Source organism: Danio rerio, chromosome 1 (genome assembly GCF_052040795.2).
Source record: "Danio rerio strain M-AB ecotype USA chromosome 1, GRCz13ab, whole genome shotgun sequence".
Lineage (NCBI taxonomy): Eukaryota > Metazoa > Chordata > Actinopteri > Cypriniformes > Danionidae > Danio > Danio rerio.
The window spans coordinates 742,333-762,500 of record NC_141021.1 but is presented as its reverse complement, the minus strand read 5'-3'; the positions used below and the strand labels follow the sequence as shown (position 1 = coordinate 762,500).

The 20,168-nt window shown below is 40.9% G+C and overlaps 1 protein-coding gene across 1 annotated transcript in view; it reads left to right on the top strand.

The window, feature by feature from the left end:
* appa (amyloid beta precursor protein a) overlaps nt 1–20,168 on the top strand; it is a 42,483-nt gene that overhangs the window by 13,792 nt on the left and 8,523 nt on the right. Inside the window, 11 exon segments of the mRNA NM_131564.3 lie at nt 3,304–3,471; nt 4,332–4,461; nt 5,751–5,863; nt 5,985–6,175; nt 7,009–7,217; nt 8,594–8,761; nt 11,680–11,813; nt 12,418–12,492; nt 13,238–13,396; nt 16,890–17,018; nt 17,795–17,894. Of these exon segments, the coding sequence (NP_571639.1) occupies nt 3,304–3,471; nt 4,332–4,461; nt 5,751–5,863; nt 5,985–6,175; nt 7,009–7,217; nt 8,594–8,761; nt 11,680–11,813; nt 12,418–12,492; nt 13,238–13,396; nt 16,890–17,018; nt 17,795–17,894 (1,576 nt within the window).

The window sequence follows — 20,168 nt, the reverse complement described above, 5'->3', positions numbered from 1 at the left end:
TGGGCTGAACTGATCACGTTATATTCTTTAATATTGTACCTGCTAAGGATCCACATGAGTGGTGTCACGGTGGCGCAGTAGGTAGTGCTGTCGCCTCACAGCAAGAAGGTCGCTGGTTCGAGCCTCGGCTGGGGGTAGTTGGCATTTCTGTGTGTAGTTTGCATGTTCTCACAATGTTGGCATGGGTTTTCTCCGGGTGCTCTGGTTTCCCCACAGTCCAAACACATGCGCTATAGGGGAATTAGGTAAGCTAAATTGTCAGTAGTGTGTGTGTGTGTGTGTGTGTGTGTGTGTGTGTGTGTGTGTGTGTGTGTGTGTGTGTGTGTGTGTGTGTGTGTGTGTGTGTGTGAATGAGTGTGTATGGATATTTCCCAGTTATGGGTTGCAGCTGGAAGGGCATTCGCTGTGTAAAACATACACTGGATAAGTTGGCGGTTCATTCCGCTGTGACGACCACTTATTAATAAAGGGACTAAGCCGAAAAGAAAATGAATAAATAATCAACATACGCATGATCAAAGCAACTCATTTGCATAATCTCCACCTCCCATGACACTTCTGACACAGAAGCTAACCAATCAGAGCAGAATTGGCTAATGAAAGGGGGAAGGGCTTACATACCTTAAAGGGATAATTCACCCAAAAATGACAATTTACACACTATTTACTCTCCCTCGAGTGGATCCAGAGTTACTTTCATCTGTTTAACTCAAAAGAAGATATTTTAAAGAATGTTAATAAACCATTGACTTCCATTTATTAAGTCATTTTCCTTCGGCTTTGTCCCTTATTTATCAGGGGTTGCCACAGTGGGTTGAACTGCCATTTATTCCAGCATGTGTTTTACACAGCGGATGCCCTTCCAGCTGCAACCCAGTACTGGAAAACACCCACACACACTCATTCATGCACACACTCATACACTACAGCCAATTTAGTTCATCAGTTCCCCTATATTGCATGTGTTTGGACTGTGGGGGAAACTGGAGCACCCGGAGGAAACCCACGTCAACATGGGGAGAACATGCAAACTCAGAAACGCCATCTGACCCAGCTAGGACCTTCTTGCTGTGAGGCCACAGTGCTAACCACTGAGCCATCGTGCCGCCCCCATTGACTTCCATAGCAGGAAAAACAAATAATATAGAGTCACATCTATCACATCTTCTTTTGTGTTCAACTGGAGAAAGAAAGTCATGGGTGAGTAAAGGATGACAGAATTAAAATTGTTGCGTGAACTAACCCTTTAAGCTTGTACAAGAGAGACAGCTAAAAGCAGAGAATAAATCTGTAGTGTTTATCATGTTTCCCAGTACTGGATTGCAGCTAGATAAGCTTGCGCTGTGTAAAATACATGGCAAAGTAGTTGTCGGTTCATTCCCCTGTGGCAACCCTTGATAAATTCGGGATTAACCTGAAGGAAAATGATTGCTTTCTGTCATTATTTTAATAACAGGATATGATAGTGAATCTTCTTTATCATGCACTCGGTCTTGATGTGGCGTTGAGTTGGCGGCTCCTGAACTGCTGATCTTGAATCTGCTGCAGGGTTTGGTGAAGGTTGTCGAGGTTTAACCTGTTTAGACTCGTGATCTGATTTATCTCAGGACACTCCTGCTGTTTTGTCTTCATCTTAATCCTCCTTCAGCACTAAACCGCTGAACACCACAACACTGCGTCAGTACTCTCACACCAGAACATTTGCTTCTCAAAACATTCTGGATAACGTCTGCTGAAAGTTGACATTTAAAGGGACAGCACACCTACAAATGAACATCTACATCATTTACTCACACTCAAGGTGGAGTCTCTTTCTTCTGTTGAAAACTAAAAGAAGATATTTAGAAGAATGTTGGGAAAAAAGATATTTAGAAGAATGTTGGAAAAAATAAGATATTTAGAAGAATGTTGGAAAAATAAGATATTTTGAAGAATGTTGGGAAAAAAATAAGATATTTAGAAGAATGTTGGGGAAAAAAGATATTTAGAAGAATGTTGGAAAAAAATATTTAGAAGAATGTTGGAAAAATAAGATATTTTGAAGAATGTTGGAAAAAAATAAGATATTTAGAAGAATGCTGGAAAAATAAGATATTTTGAAGAATGTTGGAAAAATAAGATATTTAGAAGAATGTTGGAAAAATAAGATATTTAGAAGAATGCTGGAAAAATAAGATATTTTGAAGAATGTTGGAAAAATAAGATATTTTGAAGAATGTTGGAAAAATAAGATATTTTGAAGAATGTTGGAAAAATAAGATATTTAGAAGAATGTTGGAAAAAAGACATTTAGAGGAATGTTGGAAAAAAGAAGACATTTAGAAGAATGTTGGAAAAATAAGATATTTAGAAGAAAGTTGGGAAAAAAAGATTTCGAAGAATGTTGAAAAAAAGAAGATATTTAGAAGAATGTTGGGAAAATAAGATATTTAGAAGAATGTTGGAAAAAAAGATTTTGAAGAATGTTAGAAAAAAGAAGACATTTACAACAATGTTGGAAAAAAGAAGATATTTTGAAGAATGTTGGAAAAAAGAAGATATTTTGAAGAATGTTGGAAAAAAGTAGCCACTGGCATCCATTTTTCAATAGATCTTTGTTCAACAGAAGAAAGAAACTCAATCTAGAAGTGAAGAGTGAGGAAATGATGACAGATTTGACATTTTTCGGTGTACTGTCCCTTTAAGAGAACATTTATTTGATTTATTGTATAATCCAGTGTTTCTCAACCACGTTTCTGGAGGACCACCAGCTTTGCACATTTTCCATGTCTGCTTAACCAAAACACACCTGATTCAGATCATCAGCTCATTAGCAGAGACTGAAATACCTGTAATGGGTGTGACAGACAGTGGAGACATCCAAAACATGCAGTGTCGGTGGTCCTCCAGGAACGTGGTTGAGAAACACTGGTTTAATTAAACAGCACAAGTAACATTTACATAACCTTTGTGACCGTCTAAAATGGTACGTTCTCTTAAAGGAACAGTACACCCAAAAATGTACATCATTACTCATCCTCCACTTGTTTCAAATGTGTTTGAGTTTCTTCATGAAAGATTCAATTCCAGACATTAAAAGTCAGTGAATTTGCTTAATTTTTTTGTCCAAGGTGTGAAATATAAGGCAGTTTTAATAATAATAATAATACCTTTTATTTCAAAGCACTGACCAATCAGAGCAGAGCTGGTATACGGAAGACAATGTTATTCCAGCATGTGCCAATAACAATACAGTATACTGTGTTCTATATTCTGATGAGGGTGTATTATTAAAGACTAAATTTGGTGATTGTTGCTCTTCAGGTGCCATCAGACTCCGGGACGGGCCTTCTGGCCGAGCCACAGATCGCCATGTTCTGCGGGAAACTCAACATGCACATCAACATCCAGAGCGGGAAATGGGAGCCGGATCCGTCCGGAAGCAAGAGCTGCATCGGGAATAAAGAGGGAATCCTGCAGTACTGCCAGGAGGTGAAGCAACACTACACTATCACTGCAGTATGAGCTCAAGGATGAACACTAATCTAATCTAAAATGAAGAACTAAAGATATTAGCCCTTCAAATATAGCCTTAAACTTTTGTTTTACGGAAATGTGATAACAAACTCTATAAACCTTGAAGAGGGAATTATTAAAACTTTTTCAAATAATTAACTGAGTAAGGACAATTTGACAGTATTTGCTATATATATATATATATATATATATATATATATATATATATATAATATATTATTAGCTGCTTAAAACATGATTTTTAACAAATGTTTTCATTGTCTAATTATTAACTTACCCTAATTAAACTAGTTAAATTATAGTAAGTTATATAGTCTAAAGAAATTAGTCACTAGAATTATATCTTTAAAAATAATTGAAGTAATTAATTTTTTTATCGAGTTAGAAAAAGATGAATCATGAATAGAAAAGAAAAGATGAATAAAAATAGTTTTAACATAATGTGCATATGTTTATTTTATATGTTAATTTCTGTACATATAAACACACAGGCATGCATACATTTGAGAAAATGTTTATTTATATTAACATATCAAATATATATGTATATAATACAAATTATATGTACAATTTGATATCTTTTATGTATGCGTGTGCATCACATATACATAATATGTATATCACACACACACACACACACACACACACACACACACACACACACACAAATATATATTATGTCAAAACTAACTCTTATTTTGGATTAATTGCATTTAATCTTTACCCAGCACACACTTTTATTGATATGTTTTGACATTAATTTCACGTTAATTGAATTATTTTCACATTATTTTACTGTTGTTGTTGTTGTTCAGGTGTATCCGGAGCTGCAGATCACCAATGTGGTGGAGGCCAATCAGCCGGTCAGCATCTGGGACTGGTGTAAGAAGAGCCGCAAGCAGTGCCGCAGTCACATGCACATCGTAGTGCCGTACCGCTGCCTGGGTGAGTGTCGTTGTCTTAAGCCTGGTTTATACTTCTGCGTCAGGTGACCGGCCTAACCCACAGCGCATGCAACGTGTGTAGTGTTTGTCTGCATTAATACTTCCGAATCGCTAGTGTTTCTTCGCTGCTGTTTTGCTTTTCTGAACACTTCCTGGATGTACAAGTGGCTCAAACTCGCTCATTTTGAGGCAGGAACCGGCGGACGTGCAACAACTTTAACTATGAGGTAAACACAAAACAAAACTCTCCATCCGGAGCTCCTTCACGGGACTCCACACTTGTAAACAATCGCTACATTGGGCTTGCACCATTCACGAGGCTCTCAGTCCCGCCCCGACTCGTCAGCGCTACCAAGCTGACCAATCACAGAGCTTGCGCTGCGCGTTGTTGCGACGTGTAGTTACATTTTTTGAGAGGTGCACGTCAGTGACACTGACGGCCATGACGAAGGGCTATGCGTCAATGCCGTAGCATACACGTGCGTTTGACGCTGAAGTATAAATCAGCCTTTAGTGTAGATGAGAGTGTGTGTGTTTGTGTGAGAGTGTGTGAGATTTTGTGTGTGTGTAAGTGTGTTTGCTTTGATGTGTGTTTGTATGTACAGTATGTGAGTGAGTGTGATCGTATGTGTGTGTGTTTTTGTGTAAATGAGTATGTGTGTGTTTGTGTATCTGTTTTGATGCATATTTGCATTTGTGAATGTTTATTTCGATGAGTGTGTGAGTGCAAGTGTGTGCTTATCTTCTGTATGTGTGTTTGCATGTGTGTGCTTGTGTATAAGTGTATGTGAGTGTGTTTGTTTCAATGTGTGTTTGCATGTTTAAAGTTTATTTCGATGAGTGTGTGTGTATATCTTCTGGATGTGTGTGTGTGTGTGTGTGTGTTTGTGTTATTGTATTTATTTCAATGTGTGTCTTTGAACGAGTGTGGGTCTGTGTGTTATGTCTTCTACATGTGTGTGCGTGTGTATGTGAGTGTGTTTGTTTCAATGAATGTTTGCATGTGTAAAGTTTATTTCGATGAGTGTGTGAGCGAGTGTGTGTGTGTATATCTTCTAGATGCATGTGTACATGTGTTTATGTGTGTGTGTGTGTGTGTGTGTGTGTGTGTGTTTGAGCGAGTGTGTGTATGTCTTCTGTATGTGTGTGAGTGTGTATAAATATGTGCGTGTGTGTAGTCCACCAGCTCATTGCTCTCTGTTCATCACGTGTGTGTGTGTGTGTGTGTGTGTGTGTGTGTGTGTGTGTGTGTGTGTGTGTGTGTGTGTGTGTGTGTGTTTCTCTCGTCAGTTGGGGAGTTTGTCAGCGATGCTCTGCTGGTTCCTGATAAGTGTAAGTTCCTGCATCAGGAGCGCATGGACATGTGTGAGAGTCACCTGCACTGGCACACCGTCGCCAAAGAGGTCAGAAACACACACACACACACACACACACACACACCACATGAGTAATTAACTGGAGTCATGCAGCATGAGGTCAGACTGATAAAGTGTGTGTGTGTGTGTGTCTCTATGGTCTGTGCAGTCGTGTGGTGACCGCAGCATGAATCTGCATGATTATGGGATGCTGTTGCCGTGTGGAATTGACCGTTTCCGGGGTGTGGAGTTCGTGTGCTGTCCTGCAGACGCGGGTAAAGAGTCTGAGAGCGCCGCTGTGGAGGAGGACGATTCAGACGTGTGGTGGGGCGGAGCGGAGGCTGATTACACCGAGAACAGGTCACTCTCAACACACACACACACTCTTACACTCTCATACATATACACTCTTACACTCTCATACGCACACACACTCTTACACTCTCATACACACACACACACACACACACACTCTTACACTCTCATACATACACACTCTTACACTCTCATACACACACACTCTTACACTCTCATACACACACACACACACACTCTTACACTCTCATACATACACACTCTTACACTCTCATACACACACACTCATACACTCTCATACACACACACACTCTTACACTCTCATACATACACACTCTTACACTCTCATACATACACACTCTTACACTCTCATACACACACACTCTTACACTCTCATACACACACACACACACACTCTTACACGCATACACACATACACTCACATACTGAAATGCACACTCACTCTCATACAGACTTGGATATCTCTCTCACACACACACACAGGCTCTGACATACTTTGATAAACACACTGACTCTCATACAAACTTACAGTTATCTCATACACGCACACACAAACTTGCACATCACACACACACACGCACACATTTACTCATATAATCTCATACTAAAACACGCTTATAGATATCACACACACATAACTTACACACCTTCACATCTCATGCACACACGCACACACACACACACACATATCTCACACACACACCTACACATATATCATGCACACACAAATTCAATTTTTTAATTCAACACAATGTGTGTGAGAGCATATATGTGTCTGCATTTGTGTGTGTGTGCATGTGTGTGTGTGTGTGGCAGATGGTAATGGAGGATTATAACACTAGTGTGTGTGTGTTCAGCATGACTCGTGATGCCGCAGCGGAGCCGGCGGTGCTGGAGGATGATGAGGATGCGGACGAGGAAGAGGACGAGGATCAGGATGGAGATGGAGATCGGGACGAGAAGATAGAGGAAGAGGAGGAGGAGGAGGAGCGCACCCAGAGCACCAGCGCAGCCCTGACCTCCACCACCACCACCACCACTGAGTCTGTAGAGGAGGTGGTGCGAGGTGAGGGACAGCCGCCAATCATCCATACACACCACACAGCACTCACAGAGACACATGAAGTCATTATTCACATACTAAAGTACTAGTCAGTGGGTGGAGCTAAACAATCAGGGATTTAGGGGCGGAGTTTAACCACACTATTACGTCATAAAGTCATTATTTACATTCTACAGTGATAGTCAGTGGGCGGAGCTAAATAGTCAGTCATTTAGGGGCGGAGTTTAACCACACAATTACATCATGAAGTCATTATTTACATATTACAGTTCCAGTCAGTGGGCGGAGCTAAACAGGCAGTGATTTAGGGGCGGATTTTAACCACACTATTACGCCATAAAGTCATTATTTACATTCTACAGTGATAGTCAGTGGGTGGAGCTAAACAGGCAGTGATTTAGGGGCGGAGTTTAGCCACTATTAGATCATAAAGTCATTATTTACAAACTACAGTAACAGAAAGTGGGCGGAGCTAAACAGTCAGTGCTTAAGGGGCGGGGTTTAACCACACTATTACATCATGAAGTCATTTTTAACATACTACAGTACTAGTCAGTGGGCGGAGCTAAACAGGTAGTGATTTAGGGGCGGAGTTTAGCCACTATTACATCATAAAGTCATTATTTACAAACTACAGTAACAGACAGTGGGCGGAGCTAAACTGTCAATGATTTAGGGGCGGAGTTTAACCACAACATTACATCATAAAGTCATTATTTACATATTACAGTACCAGTCAGTGGGCGGAGCTAAACAGTGGGAGATCGATGGGGTGGAGTTTAGCGACACTATTACATCTTAAAGTCATTATTTACATACTACAGTACTAGTAAATGGGAGGAGCTAAACAGGCACTTTCGTAGAAGCAGGAGGCGGAGTTTAGCCCCACTGTTACATAATGAAGTTATTATTTACATACTACAGTCCATGGGCAGATCTAAACAGATTAAGGGGGCGAAGTGTAGAAACGCTATCTTAATAGTGTTAATTCAACAGGCAGAGCTAAACAGGAGGCGGAGTTTAGCCACACTATTACATCAGTAAGTTACTATTTACATACTACGCTAGTAGTCCATGGGTGGTGCTAAACAGGCTTAGTGATGCAGATGCAGGAGGCGGAGTTTAGCCACGCTATTACATAATAAAGTAACTTTATGTATGGGTGGAGCTATACAGGCGGTGATTTAGGGGCGGAGTTTATACACTATCATTTAATAGGTATTTCTAGTTGGTGGGCGGAGCTAAAAACTCGCTGATTTTCAGTCTCTCTCATTGTGATGATTTTCTATTGGCACTGCATTTGGTGTTTCTGTGAATTGTTCATTAGGGTGCATCACAAGTTTTCATGTCATCACCACATGTGTGTGTGTGTGTGTCAGAGGTGTGTTTTGCGAGTGCAGAGACGGGTCCCTGTAGGGCCATGTTGTCCCGCTGGTATTATGTGCGTGAGGAGCGCCGCTGTGCGCCCTTCATCTACGGCGGCTGCGGAGGAAACCGTAATAACTTTGAGTCGGAGGAATACTGTCTGTCCGTCTGCAGCGGTGTGTGTAAGTGACCAACACTGAGATACACACGCCAATCTGACCCTTCAGAGAAACACACAGAAGAGCAACAAACACTAGAAGAGTAGAATAACATCATCAATAGTGGGAGTTCAAGTGTTTAAGCATGTTATGCCCAAATGTGAGATACGTGGAAATTGACAACTACTAATGCTGATTAATCTTTTAAATATTATGTGTGTGTATTGTGAGTGTGTGTATATAAACTCACCGGCCACTTTATTAGGTACACATTACTAGTACCGTGTTGGACCCCCTTTTGCCTTCAGAACTGCCTTAATCCTTTATGGCAGTTTTAACAAGCTGCTGGAAATATTCCTCAGAGATTTTGCTCCATGATAGCATCACACAGTTGCTGCAGATTTGTCGGCTGCACATCCATGATGCCAATCTCCCGTTCCACCACATCCCAAAGCTGCTCTATTGGATTGAGCTCTGGTGACTGTGGAGGCCATTTGAGTACAGTGAACTCATCGTCATGTTCAAGAAACCAGTCTGAGATGATTGAGCTTTATGACATGCTGCGTTATCCTGCTGGAAGTAGCCGTCAGAAGATGGAGACACTGTGCTTATAAAGGGATGGACATGGTCAGCAGCAATACTCAGGTAGGCTGTGGCGTTGATGCTCAATTGGTACTAATGGACCCAAAGAAAATCTCCCCCTCACCATTACACCACCACCACCAGCCTGAACCGCTGATACAAGGCAGGATGCTTTTAAACTGCAGCAGATTGTCTTGACCATGGTTACATGCTTACATGCATTGAGTTGTTGCCATGTGATTGGCTGATTAGAAATGTGCATTGGACAGGTGTACCTAATAAAGTGACCAGTGAGTGTATCTATGCACACAAATATAAAAAAACAATTCTTATTATATATATTTTATATGTGAAAATAAAATAATGATTACATGCATGTGTGTTTTTTTATATATGCATAATAAATATGCACAGTGGACATACATATATTATGTAAAATAATGGACATGTATATTTTTGATTAATTCCAACACTAATGGTAATATATGCAAATCACACACAATACTATGTGTGTTTATATATGTATGTAGTTTTTTTATATATAGGTTCTGGCTGGATTATTTAAAATATAAAAGCAATATTATTTGCCCCCTTATTATGTAAATATTATTTTTATTTTCATCAGTAATTATCATAAGAGGCATGATACATTCATTTACATATGTTTATTTTTTCATTCTCAAAAAACAAAAGTAAAGAGCAGCGTGAACACTCTGCTAAACGTCTTCTTTTGTGTTTCTCAGAAGGTCAGTCATCAGTGCGAATAGGTTGACTTTGGATTAATTATTCTATGTGCTTCTGGCGTGTGTTTTCACGCGTGTTAAAGCTCACCATCTTCTCTAACCGGCTGAGGTTGCTTTTGGCTGCTGATTAACCCAAAATTTCGCCTTGAATTTCCTTTCTGTAGCTCTGATTGGACTGAAGTGTGTGTGTTTGTGTTTGTGTGTGTGTGTGTGTGTGTGTGTGTGTGTGTGTGTGTGTGTGTGTGTGTGTGTGTGCGTGCGTGCGTGTGTGTGTGTGTGCATGCGTGTGTGTGTTAGTGTCTTTCATTTGCATGCATAAAATCACTAACGCAGGTTACATGCTTTACAAACCTTCCACTCCTCCCTTCATCTGTTCTTGTTTAGACCTGAGTCATTTACAACAGTTTTATATTATATTGCTTTATGAGCAAACTTGACATCATACAGAGACTTTCATAATCCTCAAAATGTTCTAATCAAGGAAAAGATGACATTCCTGATGCAGATTGTCCTGTAGTGCCCTGTAGAGAGATCATCATCTTCAGCTTAACCTCAAGAAAACAGAAATGCTTAAAGTTTCTGCCAACCCGACTCTAAACCATAACTTTTCAATCCAGATGGACGGGGCAACAATTACTGCATCCAAAATGGTGAAAAGCCTTGGAGTAACGATTGATGAACAACTAAACTTCTCTGACCACATCTCTAGAACTGCTCGATCTTGCAGATTCGCACTCTATAACATCAGAAAGATCCGACCCTTCCTATCTGAACATGCAGCTCAACTCCTTGTTCAACCTCTTGTTCTCTCCAGACTGGATTACTGCAACTCTCTACTAGCCGGGCTTCAGCTAACTCTATCAAGCCTCTTCATCTGCTTCAGAACGCAGCAGTACGAGTGGTCTTTAATGAACCTAAAAGAGCACATGTCACTCCGCTGCTCATCCGTTTGCACTGGCTGCCAGTTGCTGCTCGCATCAAATTCAAAGCTCTGATGTTTGCTTACAAAGCGACTTCTGGCTTTGCTCCTTCTTATCTGCTCTCACTTCTGCAGATGTATGTGTCCTCCAGAAACTTGCGTTCTGTGAATGAACGTCGCCTCGTGGTTCCATCCCAAAGAGGGAAGAAATCACTTTCGCGAACTCTCGCATTGAATCTGCCCAGTTGGTGGAATGAACTCCCTAACTGCATCAGAACAGCAGAGTCACTCGCTGTTTTCAAGAAACCACTAAAAACTCAACTATTTAGTCTCCACTTCCCTTCCTAATCTGCAATTGCCTCTCTGGCTCCAACGCTAACTGTACTACAGAAAATAATAATAATAAAAACGTTTTGCTTTTTACACTTTACACACCTGAAACTCGCCTACAGCACTTATTCTCTGTTGCTCTTATAGTTGTGTAAGTTGCTTCCTTGTCCTCATTTGTAAGTCGCTTGGATAAAAGCATCTGCTAAATGACTAAATGTAAATGCTTTATTTTGTTGTTTTTGTCTTTTTTAACAGGGTTTTACTGTCATCTGCTTTTCTTATGTCCTGTAATAAGTATGTGTGTGTGTGTGTGTGTGTGTGTGTGTGTGTGTGTGTGTGTGTGTGTGTGTGTGTGTGTCAATCCGCAGTGCCGACTCCGTCCTCCAGCCCTCCAGATGCAGTGGACCGATATCTGGAGACGCCGGCGGACGAGAACGAACACGCTCACTTTCTGAAGGCCAAAGAAAGTCTGGAGACCAAACACCGCGAGCGCATGTCTCAGGTACTAAATCTGGCTACGTCTGCACTCCATGTCCCTCCTGAAAATGTTCCATGTCCACATTCATTCATTAATTTTCTTTTCGGCTTAGTCCCTTTATTAATCAGGGGTCACTATAGTGGAATGAACGGACAACTATTCCAGCATGTTTTACACATCGGATGCCCTTCCAGCTGCAACTCAGTACTGGGAAACACCCAAACACTCTTGTTTACACACACACTCATACACTACGGCCAGTTGAGTTCATCAATTCCCCTATAGCGCATGTGCTTGGACCATAAGGGAAACCGGAGCACCTGGAGGAAACCCACGGCAACATGGGGAGAACATGCAAACTCCACACAGAAACACCTAACCACTGAGCCACCGTGTCGCCCAGTATGCAAGATGTGATTTATTTTCCCACAGATGCTGATCATATATTAATGTGTGTGATGGGATGCATTAATGGACTTTGCGATGTTTCCAGCACATTGTAAAACAGAAATGTCACACAGCACTCACTGTAAAATGCCTCAGCCAAAGTCTGTCATCACAGTGGTTCAGTATTGACCACAGTAAAGACGTTTCCGAACATGTCTTTGTTGTGTTGTGTGTTTTATAGGTGATGAGGGAATGGGAAGAGGCCGAGAGACAGGCCAAGAGTTTACCACGCAACGACAAGAAGGCCGTGATCCAGGTCAGAGTGCTCAAAAATAGAGCTGGGTGATACTGGATAATATGCAATATCTGATACTGTTGTTGAGAGTTGTAATAACGATGCTTCATACAATATAACTAACTTTAAAAACACTATCAGCTATTTTTTTAATCATTTATGTAATGATCGTACAAAAATAAACAGATAATAGCTATTTTTCTGAGCTAATAAAATAAAATAATATATTAATATATGTATATATCAAGTTGCATCTACACTTTAAAGCACCACGAATGACTAAAAACCTTGCCGGAAATTCTGATTCTTATTGGCCTCTCTCATATCTCAGTGTATCTCATATCATAATATGTGTTCTTCTGGAGAAAGTCTATGTTGTGTTATTTCGACTAGAATAAAAGCAGTTTTTAAACCCATTTTAAGGTCAGTATGATTAGCCCCCTTGTCTCCAGAACAAACCACTGTTATACAATGACTTGCCTAATTACTCTAAGTTTACGCTAATTACCCTAGTTAAGTCTGCAAATGTCACTTTAAGCTGAATATTAGTGTCTTGTAGAATATCTGAGTTAATAGAAATGAGTTATTGAAATTATTCTCTTTAAAATGTGCTGAAGAAATCTGCTCTGTTGAACAGAAATGGGGGAAAAATATATACAGGCAGGCTGATAATGTACATTGTGCAGCCCTACTCAAAACAACCTTTATCAGGCCTTCAGTAGCAGGCCTGGAGGATGTTTAGTTTATTTTTTGTGTGTTTTTGCAGCACTTCCAGGAGAAGGTGGAGGCTCTGGAGCAGGAGTCGGCCAGCGAGCGTCAGCAGCTGGTGGAGACACACATGGCACGGGTGGAGGCTCTGCTGAACGACCGCCGCCGCCTCGCCCTCGAGAGCTACCTGTCTGCCCTGCAGGCCGATCCACCACGGGTACACAACACACCTCATATCACACAACACACCTCATATCACACAACACACCTCATATCACACAACACACCTCATATCACACAACACACCTCATATCACACAACACACCTCATATCACACAACACTCCTCATATCACACAACACTCCTCATATCACACAACACTCCTCATATCACACAACACACCTCATATCACACAACACACCTCATATCACACAACACACCTCATATCACACAACACACCTCATATCACACAACACACCTCATATCACACAACACACCTCATATCACACAACACACCTCATATCACACAACACACCTCATATCACACAACACACCTCATATCACACAACACACCTTATATCACACAACACACCTTATATCACACAACACTCCTTATATCACACAACACACCTCATATCACACAACACACCTCATATCACACAACACTCCTCATATCACACAACACTCCTCATATCACACAACACTCCTCATATCACACAACACACCTCATATCACACAACACTCCTCATATCACACAACACACCTCATATCACACAACACACCTCATATCACACAACACACCTCATATCACACAACACTCCTCATATCACACAACACTCCTCATATCACACAACACACCTCATATCACACAACACACCTCATATCACACAACACACCTCATATCACACAACACACCTCATATCACACAACACACCTCATATCACACAACACACCTCATATCACACAACACACCTCATATCACACAACACACCTCATATCACACAACACACCTCATATCACACAACACACCTCATATCACACAACACTCCTCATATCACACAACACACCTCATATCACACAACACACCTCATATCACACAACACACCTTATATCACACAACACTCCTCATATCACACAACACACCTCATATCACACAACACTCCTCATATCACACAACACACCTCATATCACACAACACACCTCATATCACACAACACACCTCATATCACACAACACACCTTATATCACACAACACTCCTCATATCACACAACACACCTCATATCACACAACACACCTCATATCACACAACACTCCTCATATCAGAATGCTTAAGAAAAAAAAATCTCAATTGTGACGTAAAAACTTTGTGATTTGTGGGATGCAAACTCAAAATTGCATGAAATAAAGCTGGAATTTTTAAGAGACAAGTGTTTTCACAGGTGAGATCTGAACTGAAATGTGAAGTCAGAATTGCAGGGTGTAAGCTCAGAGTTACATGCAATGTCAAAATTATGAGATGCAAACTTAGAATTGCATGATATGAAGATGGAATTTCAAGAGATAAACGTGCATTTTCACAGATGAAAGATCAGAACTTTTTATATGCAAACTCGGAATTGTGAGATGCAAAGTTGAAGTTGCAAAATGTGAAGTCAAAATTTCCAGATTCAAAGTCAGAACAGGAAGTTGTTACATACAAAGTCAAAATTATGGGATGCAAAGTCAGAAATGCATGATGCAAAGTCAAAATTATGGAATGCAAACTGGGAATTTTGAGATGCAAATTTAGATTTGCAATATGTTAATTCAGATTTGTAAGATGCAAAATCAAAATAGCATTAAGTAAAGCTGGAGTTTCAAGAGACAAATGTGGAATTTCAGATCAGTGTTTCCTCTAGGATTTTTTCCAGCTGTGGCGGCACACTCTGTTGGCCATTTTACACAGATCTACCACTACATGTGGCGTTATTTCATTGAGAAATGTCATGGGCGCAGCATTACATCGAGATCGCATTCATGTAATAGCCTACGAGCATGTCAATCTCTGCTTGAGCGCCGATTTCCTCTGCTCGTGCACAAAAGTTCTTGTGTGCCCTCAAATATACGCTGCTCAAGTGCAGATTTTCTTGCGCGCCCTCAAATAAACGCGGCTGAAGTGTGATTTAGTGCGTTTATGTAGCGAGTATGTCTCCAGCATTTATTAGATTTGCTAGGAATATTTATGAATGTCTCTATTAATGTCATTAATGCGTCCTAAAGTAAAGTGAAACGGCTATAAACTCCAGCAAGATAAAGTCATTATATGCAGAGCCACAGACCGTTATCTGTAAATTAGTGAAGTTTATTTATTAACAAATTTTGAGAGGGTCACATGCTTATGATTGTTCACAGCTGTTCCAACTTTAGCTAACGACTGATTATCCTATCAGACGATCCTTAACTCGCTATAAATAACCAGACTTTCCTCATTTCAATATCTCCGTCTTGAAGAAACCCCCCCACCCAACCATACTTTCCCTCCTATCAAACGGGCGTCACGGTGGTCAGCGATTAGCACTGTTGCCTCACAGCAAGAATGCCCCTGGTTTAATTCCTTTCCAAACCAGACGGCATTTCTGTGCGGAGTTTGCTCTCCCCGTGGTCGCGTGGGTTTTCCCCGGGTCCTCCAGTTTCCTCCCACAGTTCAAAAACAAGCACTAAACAATTAATCAAAATACATTAGCTAAACTCTGAGTACACCTTTCAGCATCCATATCTGACACTTAGCTACAACAAGCAGGAAGGGGAGTCATCGAGATCTACCTGAGCTTAAACTCTGCTCTCGCCTTGCAACGGGAGGGAGCCCAGGGCTCGAGGATCTTATAAGCTCAGGGCTCTCTCCCGGGACAGCACGCCAAACTAGCTTTACTATCAATCATCAGCTAAGTGTGAACTCTTGAAAGTATAATTATGGAAACTGTTCATCATAACTGAATGCTGCGCCGTGTTTGCTGGTCTCACGCATCATGCACCTGTCAGTCAGCACGTCACCTTAAAGGGTTAAATAGCACGCATAGCACTACTACGGTCACAGAAAAGTTTGCGCTGTTATTATTCACTTACTTTTCATACGTTTTTGGTGCGATTTTTAACCCGCTATTTAAAAAAACGACAGAATATTTTGAATAAGAGCTGTAATGTAGCCGTGGCGGGATGAATTTTGGTGTGGTGCCCCGCCACGGAAGAATGAATGTAGCGGAAACCATGCAGATGAAAGATCCGAACTGCAAAATTCAAAGTCATAACTGCAAGGTGTACATTTACAATTGTGGGATGTGAAGTCGGATATGCAAGGTATAAACTCAAAATACAAGTGCAAATTCAGAATTGTGATGTGCAAACTTGTATTTTCATGATGTCAAAATTGTGGGAAGCAAAGTCAAAAGTGCGTCATGCATTCCTGGAGTTACAAGATTTAAAGTCAGAACTGCGAAGTGTAAAGTACCAATATTATAATGCAAACTAAGCAGGAGTTAACGGATGCAAATATGACATTTGTGAGATGCAAAATCAGAATTGCAAAGTGTAAACTTAGAACTGTTTCATGATAAGTGGAAACGATGAGATGCAGGATAATTCTGTGAGATGCAAAGTTTAAATGACACGATGCAAAATCAGAAATTGAAAGACGCCGGGAATGCAAAGTGTGATGTGTGTGCTTCTCTCTGCAGCCTCGTCATGTGTTCAGCCTGCTGAAGAAGTATGTACGGGCCGAGCAGAAGGACCGTCAACACACACTCAAACACTTTGAACACGTGCGCATGGTGGACCCCAAGAAAGCAGCACAGATACGGCCTCAGGTACAAGAATGAGCAGCACACACACACACACACACACACACACTCTCTGAATAATCCATCACCTCTGCACTAAACAATCCTGAACTCAGGTCAACATAAACAACAGTTCCAATGGTCAACTTCAGTGATGCATTACCCGTCCCACTTTATATGAAGTGTCTTTCACCCTTGTGTGCTGTTCAGATTGACTCCGCTTTGGTTGTGTTGGTGCTGTTTGTCCCCCATTGACGTCCATTATAAGGATATATCTATACACTGTTTTCCTAAAGCATTTGAAATGTGAGGAACACGTTTAAATGCTGAATAAATACACTTGTCTGCAGTATTCACATGTCATTTCATTTATTTTTTAGTGGTATGATGGTTGTGTTCAGAATGACGGGACTCGCGAGAGCTGAGGAGGGCTAAATTAGGAGTGTTGTGTGTGTTTGGGCTTTGAATATAATATTGGATGTAAATGTTTAATGAGGACTCTCATATATATATTTAATGTTACATCACGATTGCTGCTGCTTTTAGAGCTTTCTCTCTTTATTTTTGGCTTGCGTGTGTGTGTGTGTGTGTGTGTGTGTGTGTGTTATTCTTTATTCATGTGTTGAGATTTGAGGATTGAATACACTCGCAGTCCAACTTTCCTGAGTGGTTGTGAGTTATGTGTGTGTGTTGTCTATGTAGGGAGCTCCCTGTGTAGGTTACATGCTTGAGACTAGTGTGTAATGTTTATGAATAAGTGCAGAGCAAGTGTTGTGATTAAAGTGAGTGACCTCTGACCTCAGGTGTTGACCCATCTGCGTGTGATCGAGGAGCGCATGAACCAGTCTCTCGGCCTGCTGTACAAAGTGCCCGGCGTTGCTGACGACATCCAGGACCAAGTCGGTGAGTGTGTGTGTGTGTGAGTGTGTGTGAGTGTGTTAGTATTTGATTGTGTGTGTGCAGGTGTGTGTGTGTGTGTGTGTGTGTGTGTGTGTGTGTGTGTGTGTGTGTGTGTAAATGTGTGCATATATGTGTGTTGTTATGTGTGTTTGTGGATAAGTGTGCATGAATGTGTGTGTGTGTTTGAATGTGTTATGGTGTGTGTGTGTGTTAGTGTTTGATTGCGAGTGTGTAAATAAATGTGTGTGTGTGTTTGTGTGTTGTTATGTGTTTTTGTGGATAAGTGCGCATGAATGTGTGTGTGTGTGTGTGTGTGTGTGTGTTTGTTTGTGTGTTTGAATGTGTTATGGTGTGTGTAAGTGTTTGATTGTGAGTGTGTAAATAAATGTGTGTGTGTGTGTTTGTGTGTTGTTATGTGTTTTTGTGGATAAGTGCGCATGAATGTGTGTGTTAGTGTTTGATTGTGAGTGTGTATGTAAATGTGTGTGTGTGTGTGTGTGTGTGTGTGTGTGTTTGTTTGTTTGTTTGTTAATGTGTGTTTCTGGATAAGTGTGTATAAATGTGTGTGTGTGTAAATGTGTTTAAGTGTGTGCGTGTGTATAAATGTGTGTGTGTGTGTGTGTGTGTGTGTGTGTGTGCTTGTTTATGTGTGTTTGTGGATGAGTGTGTATGCATGTGTGTGTTTAAATGCATGTGTGTGTGTTAGTGTTTGATTATGAGTGTGTATGTAAATGTGTGTGTGTTTGTTCGTTTACGTGTGTTTGTGGATAAGTGTGTATAAATGTGTGTGTGTGTATATGTGTTTAGGTGTGTGCATGTGTATAAATGTGTGTGTGTGTGTTTGTTTATGTGTGTTTGTGAATGAGTGTGTATGCATGTGTGTGTGTTTAAATGCGTGTGTGTGTGTGTGTGTGTGTGTTTGTTTATGTGTGTTTGTGGATGAGTGTGTATGCATGTGTGTGTGAGTGTGTGTGTGTTAGTGTTTGATTGTGAGTGTGTATATAAATGTGTGTGTGTGTGCGTGTGTGTGTGTGTGTTTGTTTATGTGTGTTTGTGGATGAGTGTGTATGACTGTGTGCATGTGCATATGTGTTTGAGTGTTTGTGTGTGTGATTGTGTGTTTGATTGTGTGTGTATGATACATGTGTACATGTTTGCATTTGAGTGTGTTTGTTTGTGTGTGTTAGTGTTTGATTGCGATTGTGTATGAGTGAATGTGCACTTGCGTGTGTGTGTGATTGAGTTAGATGTAAGATCATTTCTCATTGACGGTGGTGCGTGCGTGTGTGTGTGTGTGTGTTTTTTTATGTGTGGTTGTGTTTGTGGATGAGTGCGTATGAATGTGTGCAAGTGTGTGTGTGTGTGTGTGTATGAATGTGTGTGTGTGTGTGTGTGTTTGAATGCGTGTTTGTGTGTGTGATGACTTGAGTTAGATGTTGGATCATTTCTCTTTGACGACGGTGGTGAGTGTATGTGCGTGTGTTTAAATGTGTGTGTGTGTGTGTGTGTGTGTGTGTGTGTGTGTGCGCGTCACGCTCCATCTGTCAGCCGTTGTGACGCTCTGGCTCAGTGTGTGCGTCCGGCAGCAGCTCGTCTGTCATTAGTGTGTGTGTGTGTGTGTGTAATTAAGCTCTGATCAGCGTGTCGTTTCCTCTCTAATCCTGCTGTATCCTCATCATCTTCATCATCATCTTCATCTGTCATTTCTGCAGTCTCCTCTCTTTCATTTGCTCACTGCAGCATGTTTTGGTCACATGACTCCTGTTTAATTCTGTCCTTCAGCATCACGTTTCATCTCTATTACCCCGTCATCTCTGGCAGAAATGTGTGTGTGTGTGTCTGTGTGTGTGTGTGTGTGTGTGTGTGTGTGTGTGTGTGTTCATATATATATGTATTCTGTATGTATATAGTTATGTCGTATTTAAAGTTGTGATTTCTATTATACTTCTTTATTAAGTATATATTTCTATTATAAATGATTATGGTCTAGTTCAGTGTTTCTCAACCACGTTTCTGGAGGACCACCAGCTTTGCACATTTTCCATGTCTGCTTAACCAAACACACCTGAGTCAGATCATCAGCTCATTAGCAGAGACTGAGAGACCTGTGATGAGTGTGACAGACAAAGGAGACTTCCAAAACATGCAGTGCTGGTGGTACTTTAGGAATGTGGTTGAGAAACACTGCTCTAGTTGGTGAACTCAATAATACGGCAGGGATGGTGGTGTGCTGAGGTGTATGTGTGTGTGTTTGTGTCTGTATGTGTGTGTGTAGTA